The sequence below is a fragment of the Pelmatolapia mariae genome, linkage group LG7 (genome assembly GCF_036321145.2).
Source record: "Pelmatolapia mariae isolate MD_Pm_ZW linkage group LG7, Pm_UMD_F_2, whole genome shotgun sequence".
Lineage (NCBI taxonomy): Eukaryota > Metazoa > Chordata > Actinopteri > Cichliformes > Cichlidae > Pelmatolapia > Pelmatolapia mariae.
In genome coordinates, this window is record NC_086233.1 from 13505001 (window position 1) to 13523153 (window position 18153).

General features: G+C 39.1%; 1 protein-coding gene across 4 annotated transcripts in view; it reads right to left on the minus strand.

Moving 5' to 3' along the window:
• The window catches only part of ttc28 (tetratricopeptide repeat domain 28), a 146174-nt gene that overhangs the window by 65724 nt on the left and 62297 nt on the right, over positions 1 to 18153 (minus strand). For all 4 annotated transcript variants that reach the window (XM_063477992.1, XM_063477989.1, XM_063477990.1 and 1 more), the window contains 3 exons: positions 7561 to 7708; positions 2886 to 3158; positions 2678 to 2808 (listed from right to left, as the gene is read on the minus strand). In XM_063477992.1, the coding sequence (XP_063334062.1) occupies positions 2678 to 2808; positions 2886 to 3158; positions 7561 to 7708 (552 nt within the window). The remainder of the gene's footprint in view (positions 1 to 2677; positions 2809 to 2885; positions 3159 to 7560; positions 7709 to 18153) is intronic.

The following is an 18153-nucleotide window of genomic DNA, read 5'->3' on the forward strand; positions in this document are numbered from 1 at the left end:
CTAAAAATCTTCCTGAGTACACAAAAGAAAAAAAAGATATGAATAAACTGGAAGAAAACAGTGAAAGGAAAAACAGCATAATGACAGAAATGTAAATCAAATCAGACAAAAGCTCAAATATTTACTAATCTAGTTGCTACCAGAACTGTCTTCTATACAGTGTAAAGAAACCAGTGATCAGTATGGTTGTTTAGATTTATCCCACAATATTAAAACACCAATAAAATATTCCTTAAAATGAGCCACAAGCACAACTCATAAGATTCAACTACATATGAAATCCAGTGAGCCATAAATACATCTGCCATGACTCCATGTTGCACACTCACCAGCACACATATACACATTTGTATGTACACACTCTCACAAACATATGAAAGTCAAATGTAGGGAAACACACACCAACAACCTGACAGCTTTAATTTGTGCTTTTAGACGTAAAGTGGTCTGAAATCTAATCTGTAAAAACAATTTAATTAACTACGGTTTTCACAACTGTCCAAAGTGTTTCAGGAGAAAGGTGAGGTGTTTAGCTTTGGCCTGGCATAATGAAAAACTGCTTTCCAGGAAAAGTGAAATTTACAGAAGATAAGAGAAAGATCAAAACAAGTGAATGTATATGAGCAAATTTGAAGTTTGTTCTTTGGTTTCAATACATTTTCATGACAATGTAATTTCTCGCAAGATGATTATATATAATTAAAGTTGTTATTATTGTACATTATATACTTGATCAGCCATCACTCTAAAATATGAAATATATTTAAAATATTTTAAGTTAAGCTCCCAAAGAACAAATCAACAAATCATTGCATTACATAACATGCAGTCACTGCACAGATGCGTCATCACTGTGACAAATTAATTGATTAGACAGAATCTCTTATGTCAGGGAGAAAGTTGAACAGAGATAATTATCTGCATGCCTTTTCTTTATTAAATATGTGATTTTAGGTTGGTGACAGTACCAAATCACAACAACAGTTGCCTTGAGGTGCTTTATACTGTAAGGTAAAGACCCTACAATAATACAGATATCAAATGACCCGTATAAGCAAGCACTTGGTGACACCGGGAAGGAAAAACTCCCTTTTAACAGGAAGAAACCTTAAAACCTTAGGCAAAACCAGGCTCAGGCTCATCCTGTCATGGCCGTGCTGTGGCAGGCAGGATGTGGGACCCAGGTGCAGGACTCGATCACGAAAAGGTAACTTAAAGTGGCAGCTTTATTCACTAGGAAAACTTGAATGCTAGATCTAAGAAACAAAACATAATAACCGGGAGCTAGGAAACTAGGAACTCAGGAGACCAGAAACTAGAAAACAAAGAAACTAAAAAAGTAGGAGCTGACGAGAAAACAAACACGGAGACCAGGAGCATGAAGGAAACAAACAGCACAGAGAGGGTATGACGCGACAATGGGCAGCGGAAAACACAGGGAGTAATGAGGGAATAGGAAACAGAAAGGAAACACAACACTGGGACTAATCTGACGTAACGAGATGGGGAGGAAGCAAAACTGACTACACTGAACACAGGACAAGGAACTATCAAAATAAAACAGGAAACACACGGACCGAAATGCAAGCTTAACACAGTGACTGGGGACACATAGAGAACATAGCAACAAGGGGGACTAGACATGAAACGTGGGACATGGGCACAGCACAGAGTAGACATGGGAACAGAGACTAAACACAGGCTGAGACAGATACTAAGGGAGGAAGGACTACAGTCACTAAGAACATAAGAAATAAAGATAACCAAAACCAGCAACAACAATAATCAAAAAATATAATTCCAGAGTCTGAAACTAAATACTGGGTTGCAGACTCAGTGCCGTGACACATCCGGTGTCTCCCTGGATGAATTGGAAGCAATGACTGAGTCATTGGTTGGAAGAGGTGGTTGACATGAATGAAGTTTGAGACTTTATGCTTATACTGCTGCCTCCGAGATCCAAACCCAGAAAAGCGGTAGAAAATGGATAGTATGAAAGTACACTTCACAAAATTTCTTTTTATTGTCCTCATTAGAGTTCCACCTAGAGCTGAACAATAGACTGTGAAACTAATCCCTATATGAATGTGAACAGTCATTCTGTAGACAAGGGATAAGTCTTTTTGGTACCAGACGTTTGGCTGATTTCTGCTTATAATCTGCTTTTGGTCTGAGTTGCGTTGTCAAATCATGTTTTTGTTGAATACAGGTAAATGGTACATATGAGGAGCTCTTTTGGGGAGCAAAAGTACATATCCACAGGCTCTGTCTGATGACATTTCAGCTTTTTATTTGTTTTTCTTAATTTATCACCTGTCTTAAAAAAAAGATTTACACCAGCTGGTTGTTTCCTTTAGAGACAAGGCCATCAAATAGTATTAGATGTCATTTGGTATTAGATGTCAATATACATCTTATATTCTTTAAAAAATAATTACTTTCATCAATGTCTTTTTTTCAATGAGCAGCATACTAAATGTTCTCCTTAAGAATGAAGCTCTTTAGACAAATAACCTGTTGTTAATGTAGTGTCAAGTACCATGTTAATATCCACTTTGCTACATAGCAATTGGACTGTTCTTTCTAACCTGCTTCCTTCAGAAGCAAAACACATTTAAACCAAGATGATGTGGGTGTAGGTCTAATGTGTCTTATGAATACATGCGTGCAAACTTACTTCTCTGTCCTTGAGCTTCATGGCCAGTACTAACTGGTTTCTGTGATTGGCCAGTGCTTCTCTGTAATTGCTTTTGGAGAAAAGGGCAGAGCCGAGGTTCCCATGAGCTCGACATTCCCCTGACTGGTCACCTGTGGAAGACGAATTTTACCTACACTGTAGCCGTTTTTCCACACACCATTAACTACTACTTTCAAGTTTTCCATACCTAGAGTCTTGGTCACCTCCAGGTCCTGTTGCATGTAAGCCATACTCTTCTCTATATTACCTAAAGACCAGTATGCAGAACTAAGGGCAGAGTAGACGGATCCACGCAGCTTTAGTGAGCACGTGCCAATCTTCAGCCCCGCCTCCAGAACTACAGCTGAGGCTCCATGGAAACCATGTGTCAGTAGCTCCTGGCCGATGACGGAGACAACCACAAATGGGCTCTTGTCTAGCTTCATCTTCTGCAGCTGCTGGTAGGTGGGCTCAAGTGTGTCTGTGAAGGTGTGACAGATAGACAAAAACACACAGGTGATTTAAGAAAATTCAATTATTTATCATTTTATGTGTTACAAACATTAATATGACCATTCTTAAGCGCCATTGGACAAGATACTGAATCCCGATGTCGCCACTGGAGTGTGTGGCCTGAAAAATTCCTTGGTCCTGTTGCATTCGGCTGTGGGACTGTAGCATCCTGCTGATACAGAAAGAACACTACACCTGCCCTGGCTCTTTTTCCACACAGAAAGTAAAATAAAAGCAGAAGCCCTGGAACTTCTGTGTTTGTGCTCGTGCACACTTTCAGAGCAACACTATGCTTACATTAATAAGCGATAAAATGCACCCACACTTAGAAGCAATGCTGGTAAAGCCTCATTAGGTCTGGCATGACCCATTTTAAGCTTATGTAAGCACACTTTAAAGTCTATATTGCTCTGTAAGTGCTGTGTAACTTCAGAAAAGTCTGAAGTTAAACAGCACAGAATCTTATATCCTTTTGCTACTATGTTATAGTCTCAGAGCACACACACAAAAATATGCATCTGCTATCTGATAACAACTACATCTACAAAATTCTGCTTCACAGATGACATTTTCATATAATTTAAGCTAAATGTATGTAGCCTCAAACAACAGTTTTCTATTTAAAGACATAAAGGACTTAAGTTCCATGTTCCATGTTTTGGAAAGATTGCAGCACATCTCAGCTTTGTGTTCAACTCTGTGTGCAAGCGGGCGCGCGTGTGTCTCCTTCACTATGTGAATATCATAATGAAGCAGACACACAGAGCAGACATGAAGTAAAGCTATTGTTACTCAAGTTGATCGCAACTCTTTGGGGTTCTATGCAATTAAACAATCCCAAAATTGGATTTTTTTTTTTAAAAACAAAAAACGATTGCTTGTGGAACATCTAGGAGGAAAAAAATCCACTTTCACCCATAACAAAGTATGTAATTGAAATTGCTGCTGCTGAAAGGGACTAACTGAAATATTTTTACAAAAACAAATATATCTATTCCAAGTTCAATACCCCCTCCCAACCCCCCCAACCCCCCAAAAAAATCCCAAACAAAAACAAAACAAAACAAAACAAAACAAAACAGTTCTCTTGTGTCAAAAGGCACACAAGTCATATTTTGTAGTATTTGAGATGAACTGTAGCAGTGTTCATTTGCATTTTTCGAGTCTTTTATTCTGCTTTGTCAAACTGAAAAGTTTTGTTTATCAGGCTAATCTGAGGAGGACCTAGTAGATAGCGTTCTGTTACAATTGTCTACCCTAGAGGCCTAGAAAAACAGAGGAGCCTCCTACTCTTTCATGCTGATAACAATGCAGCTCCTTAGTGTGTGTGTACTACACACTATACTGACATTCTCTATGGTCCAACATGTTGCCCTGCCTACTGCTTACTCAAGCATTGCAACTCAATTTTACTTGGAGGTTTGCTTTGAAGATTATAAGAGATCAAGTTTTGAAGGGTGCTGCCCTTGGGTGGGAGAACAACCTCCTGCAGTGCAACAGACCTGCGGGAGAGCTTTGCTGTAGTCCAGGCTGGACTCAGTTATGATATACTGTTTGCAGCTGCCACTGATCCAAACATACTGTCATCATTTTCAAAATGTGCATTTTTTGTTTTCCATCTACTCCATTCTTCTGGCAGCGCTACTGCTTAAACTTTGAAACAATGTCTTTTGTTTTCTGTTGTAAATGTCTAATTTGAAACATGATAAAGTCCATTATCAACAGCCTTGTGCTCAACCCCACTGGATACACAAGTTGGACCTCAAAGGGAAATAAGATGAAGGGAGGTTGGCTGGTGCAAGAACACATGCAAATGCCCAGCTCTTATTCAGATACAGCTGAAGGGCAAAACAACATAATCCAGTGCCAATTCTAGCCTGCAAACCATTCTTGATTGTTTGTACTTTTCCTTCATCTTTGTGTGCTGTTGAGACCTACACATAAAAGTACACTGTGAACTGTGGGGTGGTTAGATCAATGACACACGAGAATCTACCTTGTAAATATTTCATCATGAACCCTGCGAGAAGCAAATTCATGTGAATAAACATAATGATAAAACTAACCTAGACCCTTCAGTGTCCACATCTCTTTAATTTAAGGATGTTTGTGAACTTCCTAAATCTGGAAGTGGACATAATCAGGAATTAATCAGAACACATAATGAGTTTTCTGTGCTTCAGAAGTGTGTACACCCACTGAAATCTTTCAAATGTCAGTCATTACTTCTAGAAATTAGTATTTGGCCTTAAAATCAGCATTCCACCTCTGTGGCCCGCTTCAGCCGCTGGCAATGTGCTGTCTGCATTTAAAGAAGCTGCAGTTTACGATCTGTCTAAAATGTAATCTTGGCGCTGAAGTGTACCTTTGACTTAATCAAAAACCCACAAAATTCAACACCAATAGAGATGGAATGTAACAAAGTACATATACATTATAATTCTGCTCTACTACATTTCTCAGAGGCTAATGTGCTCATTTATCCCACAGCTCTAGTTGTGTATCAGATTACATTTTTTCATAACTATCTTGCTCAGTGAAAAGCATGTATCTACAGTTTGGGGTTTAAAAGTAAAGATGATGCATCCCTTTATGGCAGAGAATTCTTTTTCTATTTTACTGGCTTTAATAAAAAAAAAATAAAATAAATTTCTCCCCTGTAGCCTTTTTTAATTGCAGTTTGGTCCATATAAAGCTATCAAGTCATAAAGCCACCAAGTTTCCTATTTATGACATTCTGTGCTACTGTATTTTGCCTGCTACAAGCCTGTTTAAACACGACTCTGTTGTTTATTTGTATGCATGCTGGACATGTGGAGGTCTATAGTGCAACTACAACTGGACAGGTCCAAATTTTTTGTGGGCCGACACAGCGGTACAGTGGGTAGCAATGCACAGGAAGAAGGTCCTAGTTCAATTCAATTCAATTTTCAATTCAATTTTATTTATATAGCGCCAAATCACAACAAAAGTCGCCTCAAGGCGCTTTATATTGTACAGTAGATACAGAGAAAAAGTTGGCTGGGGTCTGTCTGTGTAGACTTTGCATGTTTTTTGCCATAGTCCAAAAACATGTTGGCTAAGTCAGCTGGGGCTACAGCTTCCAAACAGTAAGGATAATGGATGGATATTTGGACAGATGGTTGGTTTTCCTGCTTTTGCTTTGGCACAGATTTTATACCAGATGCTCTTTCTGACACAATCCTCCCATTTTGTCTGGGCTTTAGGAGTACTCTACCTTACAATCACTGTAATCACATTACATTTTTTCATAGTGCATTATTGTACTAAATTCAATAATCACTTTACAGTAACCATTATGTAATTCTTTGTGTTACAAAGATTTTGCCTAACAAAGCTATATTTCTTGAGGGTTCAAGAACTGAAGGAAAGTTCAGCTTCAACAATCAAATCATGTTTATTCAAATACACCAGTGCTGCTGCCTGTCAATCAAATTATGTTATGACATGTAAACATAATTTGTATCTAGTTGTTGGTCACTTCAGAGAATCATCACCCTGTTATGCTGTTGTTGTATAAGCAAATTTATAAAAGGCAGCTAGATTGGCTAATCCTTACTCCTTTAATCTGTTAGGTTGTGTTGGGCACACCCACAGTCAAGAGCTGAAACAACATGTGAATCCTGCCTATGTCTCAGAAAAATCATACCATGTCATATATACCTATTCATTTTTTACCTTCCTTAACTTAGATGGCTTCAATAATGTCATGTTGACAGCATTAATACTGTAACTTGCTTCTGAGAGTCCTTGTGTATAACACATCCACTCACTCGCTGTACCTGAATGTAAATAAATATGACTGTGGGAGACACCAGACGACAACAGTCTTTATACTTGGCAGTAGATGTGACACCTGTCACCTCATTGTCAAGAAGATTCATCTAAAGCAGGAATGGATGAGAGTTATTCCTTTACTTCCACAAGTGGATGCTGGCGATGACTACCTTTTATCTCCACGTTTCTCTTTCCGTTCTATCTAAGATGCTTGTTTTATGCATTTTCTGGATCTCTCTTTTCTCTATGTATCTCTCTTCTCTCGTATCAAACATGCATCCCTTTCTTTGTGCGGCCTGAATCATCAGAGGGATCTTTTTATTTTTTTCACATCCCAGTCCCGGAGGAGGGCTACTGAATAAAAGAATAAAAGAAAAGTAATAACTTGGCAGTTTCCCTAGTGCATACATTTAACTTTCCTTGCCTACAAGTTTTCCAGCACAAAATTGTAGTTTTCTGCTTATGATGTTCTTTTGTTTGTCTCTCCCCTTGTAAATGTGAGCCATGTTGTTTCAGATGTGTTGGCACAGTGAGAGAAAGGCGGAATGAAGTCCGGTGTTAGACATGCCTACCTCTTAGAGGCGACTTCATGGCAGCCTCCACCATACCAACAAGCAGCTGGAGACTCTTGGGGTCTTGGGCGAGCCCAGAAGCGAACGCTGCCAGGGCATCGGCATGACGACCCAGGTACTGTAGGGCAACACCCTGACGAAAGTAAGCCTGAAAAGGAAAAAAAAACCACAATTATAATTTTTTTTAAATTTTTTACATTTCGTATTTTTTGACATTTTGAAACACTTGCTTATTCCTCTTCTGAGGTTTGTTGAAGTACTGCAAAAATATATAACTGCAGTTTTATGCAAAACAGCAATAAAGCTACACGTATACATAAAAGGGCATAGCGGTGATTAATTTAGCAAAATGGCAAATGGACGGGTACTTATATAGCACCTTACTATTCACTTTCAGCACTTTATATTACAGGTCTTATTCACCAAAGCAGACACGCATTCATACTGCGCTCTTTTTTCTTCTTCTATGCCTAAGTGCTTCTTATCTAACATTCACGCACACACTCGCACTCTGGTGTATCCAAAAATATGGTGACACATGGAGTGGAGGAGCTGGGGATCAATACACTAACTTTAGACCATGTTTAATATAAACATTCACCATATTAACACTACATAACACAACTTTCACTTTAAATGGTCTGTTTGGTTCTTTGTTCACACCATGAAAAGTTAAGTTAAAAAAATGTAATATTCTTATTTATCATATTTATCTCTAAATTTGGATTGTTGCTTTGAAGTCTGACTGTCGAACAAAGACATTATAAATATTACAAGTTTTGTTTCTTCATTTATGTCCTTAACACTTGGGATTCGACTGTACTGTTAGCTCCACTGTTAGGGAATAGCCTCCTGTTCAGCAAGCCAGAAGTCTTTCCATTTTAGATTTTTACATGACTGTATTTAAGAAGGCTCTGAAACAGATCCAATAGTTTAAACATTTACAGAACCCATTCTGAATAAGGAGAACAGTTACACTTGATAGTTAACAGAGTTTGGCACAGCTGTTTTTGTTCTATGGTTCCAGCAGCTGCATTTGAATTGTTTAAAAGCACACAGAAAACTGTGCTCTTCTCTAAAACATTTTTACTTTAGTCTAATCTACTTGCTAGTCCACACACTACTGTACTGTTTGATTTATTTGCACATATGTGTTAGCCATGCATCTAATATTCTTTGTTTTTAATGTGGGGTATCCTAAATGTTCCCAAATGAAACCTGTTCTATTTACAGATTTTTTAATTTGCTTTGATATTAGTTGTTGGGTCTGCGCTTCCACAGGCCCCGCTGGTTTAGAGACTTATTCCCGATAACGAAGCAAGATGAACAGCTCAACCAGTTTTTCACATGCTAGAAAGGGAAGGATCTCAGAGATCTTCTGCCCTCGGTGTAAGACCACTTCGAAGAACCATCACCCCACAGCAGCCTTTTATTTCTGTGACACACAGTTTCACAAACACTCATTGTAAAATCCCCCTATGGTGTCAGGCACTAGGTGTGTATGCATGTGCGTGTGTGTATGTATGTGTATGGATGTGCACGTGAGAGTGTGTGTTTGTGTCTGGGGGTGTGTTTGTGTGACCTCCTGCCCACAATAGGGTCATAAAGGCAGGAAGTTTACTAAACAAGAAAACAGAACCCTCACATAGGATGTGCCCCTATAAAACACTACAGCCTCCTCCACCAACAGGCTGGGGAGGGAGTCAGAAACAAAGGAATGTCTTTGACCATATAGTTTGAACCAAGCCTTACCAATTTAAGTACAATAATGGCAACATTTAACAATTTGACTCCAACAGTAGTAAAAACAACCTTTGGATTAAAAGTAACTTTTTAAGATCAGCGACAGCCCAGAAGTGCTCAGTGATTTTCACATTCACATAACCTTAAATAATGAAAAGGTCAAGCACCCCTTGTGCATTTCACAGCTGGATTAGAGACAATGCATCATGACATCAGATTCATGAAGACAACTCAAGAGACGGCACGTGCAACACAAACATATCATCTTCTTCTCTCACTGCTGACCTTACTGTAACCTAATTGTCTTGCCCCCTTCTCTCTTCGCCTTCATTCCTCTTCTTTTTACTTCTCATTTATCATCCAACCCTCCCTCCCCCCATTTAAGCACAAGCTCTCATGACAGTGAGTGAATTAAGACAAAGAGGAGAGCAATTAGATTACATGCTAGCTGCTGTCCCGCCTGCCACTTTCTACAGCCATGCTGTCTTTGTCCCATCCTCATCTTCAGACAGCTTCATTGAAACAAATGGAGTCTGAGGTCAAGTCTCAGTGCAGAATGTGAACAGGCCATGGTGTCATTTCAGTGATGATTAACACGAAAGTGGTTTAAATGGTTGGTAATTACAGCTGAGGCCATATGCCTTAACACACTCATTATGAAAATGCCTCAGTCAGTCACAGCAGGCTAATATTATAATATTCTCTATTTGTGGAGCACTTTTCAAAAAATCAGAATCAAAAGTTAAATTGCTATAAAATATGAAATACTTAAGCTGTCCAATTAAAGTGAGTTTTAAGAAGCTGGTTTAAGGTTTTAATGTTGTGGATCGTTGAGCTATCTGAGTTCCTATTGCCGGCAAAATCCTAGGGTTTGTTCTCGAGTCTCTGTCCACTAGTGTTTCTAACCTGATCTCTCTTTGTACATAGATTTCCTGGACGTGTCCCTGAACCAGTTTGGAGTGTCTGTTTGTCGGAGTGGCATAGAGCGTGGAGAAGTGTGAGTGTGAATGGCAGAAGAGGAGAGAGTGTGTGAGCAAGAAGAGGAGAACAGAGACTGTGTGGATTCCCCACTTTCCCCCCTGGAGCCCTGTGCCCCCTTTCCCTGCACCTGTAAATATACTGCACCATGCAGTTAATCCCCTTCCCCATCTACCCATCCCTGGAGCCCTGGACCTTTTGCCCCTTCACCTTGTATATATTCAGCACATTGCTTTTTATAAATAAACTGTTGAACTCTTTCTCAGTGAAGCTTGAATCTGCACCTGAATTCGTTCCGTCCGCTTTGACAGTTTTCCAACAGTCTTCAAGGTGTTCTCAGAGATGCTGAGCACTTGTTGGCCCTTTTGCCTTCACTCTGCGGTCCATCTCATCCCAAACCATCAGAACTGGGTTTAGGTCAGGTGACTATGGAGGCCAGGCCATCTGGTGCAGCCCTCCATCACTCTCCTTTTTGGTCAAATAGCCATTATACACTCTGGAGGTCATCGTCCTGTTGAAAAATAAATGATGGTCCAACTAAATGCAAACTGGATGGGATGGCATGTTGCTGCAGGATGCTGTGGCAGCCATGCTGGTTGAGTATGCCTTCAGTTTTGAATAAATCCCCAACAGTGTCACCAGCAAAGCACCCCCACACCTCCTCCTCCTCCATGCTTCACAGTGGGAACCATGCATGTAGAGACCATCCGTTCACCTTTTCAGTGTTGCACAAAGACATGGCAGGGGGAACCAAAGATCTCAAATTTGGACTCATCAGACCAGAGCACAGATTCCACTGGTCTTTCATTCCTTATGTCTCTTGGCCCAAACAAATCTCTTCTGCTTGTTGCTTTTCCTTAGTAGTGGTTTCTTAGCAGCTATTTGACAATAAAGGCTGATTCTCGCAGTCTCCTCTGAACAGTTGATGTAGAGATTTGTCTGCTACTGGAACTCTGTGTGGCATTTATCTGGGCTCTAATCTGAGATGCTGTCAACTTGCAATTTCTGAGGCTCGGATGAATTTATCCTCAGCAGCAGACTTGACTGTTGGTCTTCCTTTCCTGGGGCGGTCCTCATGTGAGCCAGTTTAGTCGTACAGTAGATGGTTTTTGTGACTGCCCTTGGTGTTAGCAATTTTCCGAATTGAGTTACCTTCAGTTCTGAAAGTAATGATGGACTGTTGTTTCTCTTTATTTAGAATTTATATTATGGTGAGAACCAATCAGCTAACAGTTGTCAAATAGGGCTGTGAGCTGTGTACCAACCTGAATTCTGCACAACACAACTGATGGTCCCAACCATATTAAGAAAGCAAGAAATTCCACAAATAAACTCTGACAAGGCACACCTGTGAAGTGAAAACAATTTCAGGTGACTACATCATGAAGCTCCTTGAGAGAAGACCAAGGGTTTGCAACGCTGTCAACAAAGCGTGTTGAAGTGTAGCTATTTTCAGGAATCTAAAATATAAGACATATCTAGAGTTATTTATCATTTTTTCTTTGCTACATAATTCCACATATCTTGTGTCATATATTTGATGTCTTCAGTATGTATCTACAATGCAGAAAGTAGTAAAAATAAAGAAAAACCATTAAATGAGAAGGTGTATTCCAAACTTTTGACTGGTAGTGTATATTTTAAAAATACATTTAGAAATTATAAGAACTCTTTCATTAGGAATATCATAAATGTACTCCAAAATGATTGTCAAATAATGGGTATATAAATACTGAATGAATGCTTTAAAGTGGCAGGATTAATTCCAACAGCTCTAAGTCATTACTGATGACAACCACAACTTAAACCATAACACCAGGCAATCAACATCTGTTGATTAAATTAATAAATTTTCTGGTTCTCTTGGTTCTCTGTGTGTGTCTGGGTCATGCACTAGACTGGGAAAAAAATAAAGTTTCCATTTGATAATTGTATCTATTGTAAAGTAGTATCTACTACCAGCAATGATGCCAAGTGTCCGTGCTGGGGATAGAGATATAGCAACCCGCCCTCTGACCCTCATGCAGGCTGGAGAGGATAGAAGAGGAGCTAGACTGGGATGTAGTGCTGGGGTGGCATATGGACACCCCACCTGTCTGCCTACCTCTACTTAGCACTGCCCCTCAAAACTGTTGCCTTCATGCTGATCTGGCTAGTGTATGGAGGATGCAGTGTTTCTCATTTAGGCATTCATGTTCTATTCTGGACCTTCTAGGGGGAAAATCCAGTCAAAAAGGATAATTATATCAGAGGAGGAAAGTTATAATCACAGTGATGATCATTATCTCTGCATGAGCAGACAAGCAGCATAATGGGTAAGGTTGAGTAGCATGTGTGTGTATGGGAGTGAGAGAGTGAGGGAGAGAGGCTAAATCTATATAGGTGTGTGTGTAAGAACTTTCTACCCCTATCAGTGGCGTAAACATGCCAGATCCAGACAGAAAATGACAGCAGGAAGAGTCTGCCTCCACCACCACCTCCAGCCTCCTGCTCACACACATCCTGCCTATTAGCTCAGTCTGGCTACGCTGCCCACTAAGCACATGCAGGGGGTGCAGACAGCCTTACAGAGACACACACACAACACCACCACCTCGCGAACACAGAAACACACTCTTGGTATCGTTTATTCATTCTTTCTCTCAGCGGTGTTCTGGAACATCTCTGAAAAATCCTGTCAGATTACAGAGTCTCTTCCCAAGCTGCTGCGGTTATGTCTGGTTTGCAGGTATTTCACACTGATTCCCAGTTGAGCACTTGGCCCTTTAACATCAGCTGACAGGTGAGCTGACATGTTTTCTTTGTTCATACTTACGTAGAACTCAATCAATGTTTATGTTATTAATTTAAATATTTTTATAACACCAAATGATAACCAACAAAGATTTAAGTGAATCTACAGGTCCCCTACCTTTCTGTGAGTTTTTAGAGATTTTCAGCATAGAGATAAACTGTTTGTTCCATTGATTTACTGTGTGGTTCAATCTTGCTGCTGTCATAGAAAAAAAAAGAAGAAAATTCTGTACACAGACAGAATCAGTGAACACAGTGGGGCATTTAGTAGCTAAAAAGATATTTCTTTAGAGAGTAGATGGGGACAACCAAAAGTGCTAAAAGAGACTCAGGACTGAACTTTGACCAGTGACCAGAAAAGCAGTCCTAAATGAATGCCTGTGTTCCTCCCATAGACTTTATAAAAAGATGAACATAGCCACCATAACATCACTCGCTGGATTTAAACTCTGCATTTTGAAGCCTCAATGTTATACTGAAGCCAGAAGTGACCACATGCACCTAAATTTGACTGTATCATGGTAGATGAATAAAAATGGACAAATTTGTTGGGAACTATTTTACAGTAACAAAATTACTTTATATCGTACTTTAAATGTTTAAAAGGTAGCCTGTTGAAAGACATATGAATTTGATATAGCTGTCATATATTATACCTGTGAACACAAAGAGAGATCCCCAGTGTTTTACTGAACTTGTTATTGACTAAAATAACAGCAAGTCAGTAAAGACCTGTTAACAGACGCCTTTAAAATTACAATTACTGTTTACCTAAAACTAGTGCTGTACTGTACTCCATCAAATAAAAACTGCACTACCACAAAAGCCACAAGTACGAAAGAAAAAGTTGGCTGGTTGAAATGTTGTTTGCACCAGAGAACTAGATTATTCAGGTTTTTTATATTTAGTATTTAGAGCAGATTGTTTTTCAGTGGTTTCTTGTTTGTTGATTCATTTCGTCGTTACTGTTTAAAATAAATAAGATGTGATAGTGATACTCATATTCTGGCAGAATATTTCAGTTAAGTAAAAGTCTAAATGTTTGAGGTGTTGCTGTATTGTGACTTGGGACTTAATATTGCTTTAAGAAGGTGAGCTATTTTTTCCATTCTTTACTTTCATTGCTTTTTAAAAAGTCTTATTCAAGTTTCTGAAAGACCTGTGAAGTACACAAATAAAATGAAACAAAAGTGGAGATGTTGGTGATATCTTTTATCTTTATTTCTCTGAAATTTCACCAATACAGTGAAAATCAATGGGGCTTAGTTTGTAATGAAAGTTTTTATAAATGACATTAGACCAACTTTACACTTTGATTTACACTTAAATCCCTGTTCAAGATAAGTAAAGATATTAATTAATTAATAATTAAAAAGAAAAATAAAGCAGTTAGAAATAAAGGTAAGGACTCACTAAATATGTGAAATTTGTATAAAATACTGCAATGGACTCTTATAGTGCTAATCTTGTCTTACTCACACACAAAATCCTACACCTACACTACCTACTACATACACAAATGCTTTATTCCATCCATTTTAAACAACAACCAATGACCAAGTTAGAATCACCAACTGACCGAACATGTGTGTTTTTGTAATATATTTATCTGTCCAGCAACTGCTGAGACATTTTGTCTGAAGCAAAGTGTCGAACCAGCAAATAATGATAGTAGATCGAATCAAAGAAACAAAGAAAATGAAGGTGAGAGATGGTGAGTGAGAGAGGTGTTGTGTGTCAGAGCAAAGGATGCTCACTAGATGAACAGCTGCTTCAATTACTGCTTGTAACTCACATTAATCGAGAACAGATGGCAGCACAAGTGGCGGGAGAGAGAGAGAGAGAGAGAGAAGACTGTGAGCAAGAGCAAGAGAGGATCCCATAAATGAGACATGATAGAGATTGATGTCTTTGGAAATCACAAAATCTCCCTCCAAACACACAACAAGACCTTCATTCTCATTTTATCTCGAGCCAACTTGGAGTAAAAAACCTCTTTTTTACCACTTTGTTGCTGACTGAACTGATTTATGTTTTAGAAGCTACAGAACGGCGGGGATCAAAAAGGGGGTAGGGGATAATAGCCACTAAACTTTTAAAATATAGCCAACGAAAGAATATTAGTATGTTCAAAATAAAGTATCATAATTAGTTAGTGACATAACTTAAAGTCTTGATCAGTCGTCCAGTGCCAGCTTAGTGAAAGATGCTATATTATAAACATAACTTAAGTTACAACAAGAACAACATCCGACCTGAGGGAAATTATTCTCTTTGTTGAAAGTTGCTGATGTCACCTGGCCATTACTAAACAACAACAGCTTCATTTTGCTAAGCCAATACCCCACTTATTCCACAGTGGGTGATAAAATGACATGCTGTGTGAGTTGTGAGCTGTGTGCTGTAAGACCTACAGAGTGAGATCATTATTTAGGAGCGTGAGAGGTTCTGAGGGAGTCATTAAAAACAGCAATCTGTATTGTAAGGATGTCTCTTTGCAGGGTTTAATGCACCTTATTACCAGGCTGAAGTATGATTAAACCCTGTGAATCCAAACTAGCAGATTTCTACAGCAGTGTACAGTTACTCACAGGCTGGGAATTAGCAGCCCTCCCATCTTGCACAGCAGTGTGATTCAAACAGCTTCTCCTAAAAAACTAGTCAGCCTGTAAAGTATTATGGTGGATGAAAATAGTGCTGAGTATGCATCTTCACAGAAAACTGGAAACACATAATCCAGTATGGATAAGAAACAAAGAGACAAAAGCTGTTTGACAAAAACCTAATTTGAATCTTTAAATCTGACTTTGTAAGTAGGAAAAGCACAAACATTGGGTGGTGAAGATTAGGAGGTAATTGATCCTGCCTGTCCACAAACAGACAGACATCTTCAGTGGCAGAAATAAAAGTACAATGCCATAGGAAAATAAAACTTTTTGTTGTGAGTCATTCTGCTGTTGTTAAACAACTGTGTAGCATCATACTGCAGAATCATTTATTTGTTTGGGTTGGATGTTGCCATGCTATATAAAGAAAGATACAGTAGGCCACAAAGCAGAAAAAAAAGATTAAAACCCCAATTATCTTATCTTCTTTCTGATCATAACTTACTAAATGAACATTATTTGGGTTATAACATAAAACTAGTGAGACCAAAGATCAAGTGAGCAGAATGGTTGTTTTTACATAGACCTCATGCAATTTGAGTTTGTCTAAAAAAAAAGAGAAAAGGATTCACCTACTGGCAGTCATTAGGAAGGCAGATCAAAAGCACTTCTGCATTGGGTCAAGCGACTCCAGTGGTGAAAATTAAAGTCGATGTGCAACTGCCACAAACAGAAGATCTTCAAATCAGATTGAGGCTGGCTCCAAATGTGAGCTAGTCCCTATACACTCTCAAAATGCCTATGAAACACACACACACACACACACACACACACACACACACACACACACACACACACACACACACACACACACACACACACACACACACACACACACACACACACACACACACACACACTTGTTCCCTGGTTAATCTGCATGAATATTAATCATTGTTTCACTGGGACACTAGCTAAGATGCAATAATTGAGTTAGAGTGGCCATAACTACCATTTCCACTGGGACCAATAAAGATGTTACACGGCCAGCTGTGGGCTCTTCCACACAGGCCAGCAGAGGCAGTCTAATGGCTTTACAAGTCTGTGCAGTAGAGTGTTTGAGTCAAAAGCCAACCACCAAAAAACCAAAACATTTTTGAGATGGAGAGGCAGATCCAGAGACTTAAAAAATTGAAAAAAGGATTTTAAAAGCTCAAATGTCAAGGTCCAGGATGATTTCATCTCTCTTTTGTGCATGTGTTCCTGAGTTTGCGCTGATGTTAACATGTCTGAGTGTGGGTAACACATGCAGGGTCAACACAGACACCTCTGGCATCATATGTTGAGGGACCACAGAATTTATCCGGATTCAACGGTTGAGGCGTCGCTGTCTGTCTGATGTAATCAGTCCAAGGGTAGCCACAGGTCATTAACTATGTTTGGCATGGAAAAGACACAACTGGGCTGCAATGTAGAGTTATTAGTAGACACAGAAGTGTCATTAGTGTTTCCTGGTTCATTTCACTCATTAAACACACACCAGTGAATCAAAACACTATAACAAGTCACACATGAAGACAACAAAAATGACATTGTAACAATGGAACCTGAAAAGCTAAGCAACATTATTAGACCATAAAGAGTTAGTTTTCATACTGAGTGTGTTAGTTACAGGAGAAAAGACCTGATCAACTTGATGAGGGTCAGATTGTATTCTCTAAAACAGTAAGGCTTATCTGGTGTTCCAAGTCAATTAAATGACAGTGGCCCAATAGAAACTATGAGCCAGCAACAAATCTGATCCAGACTTAAAGAAACTATATTTCAACTTGTTTATACTATAAATGTCTGCTCCCACTAAAATATGATGTTAAAACAAAAATATTGTCAGTTTCAAAAATCCTAACTGTTTAAGACATATCAGGGCATATGATACCACGGCTATGAATGCATAGATTTCATGAAGACAGACCAACACAACATATTACACAGGACACATTTCTTTAAAATAATGCAGTACTTTACTCAGTTACTCCCAGGAGAAAATAATTTGTTACTGTACTTTTCATATTACTTTTGCATTTCTCTGTAAAATGACTTGAAACACACTGCCTCATAATTACCATTTATCAATATAAACCTATAGGCTACAGTCCCACACACCAACACAAATTCCTATCCTAAAGAGGACACATATCACTAAAATATTGCTAGTGTTGCCATTTGGTGCCAGCCATTTGGGGAATACACACTGGTGGACAGCTCAATACTTACGCTGATATGGAGGTGGCTATCATTGTCTTTTATCCTGTCTTCCTTCTCCCCAACCAGCCACGGCAGATGGCCGCCCCTTCCTAAGCCTGGTTCTGCCAGAGGTTTCTTCCTGTTAAAAGTGGAGTTTTTCCTTCCCACTGTCGCCAAAGTGCTTGCTCATAAGGGGTCATATGACTGTTGGGTTTTTCTCTGTATGTAT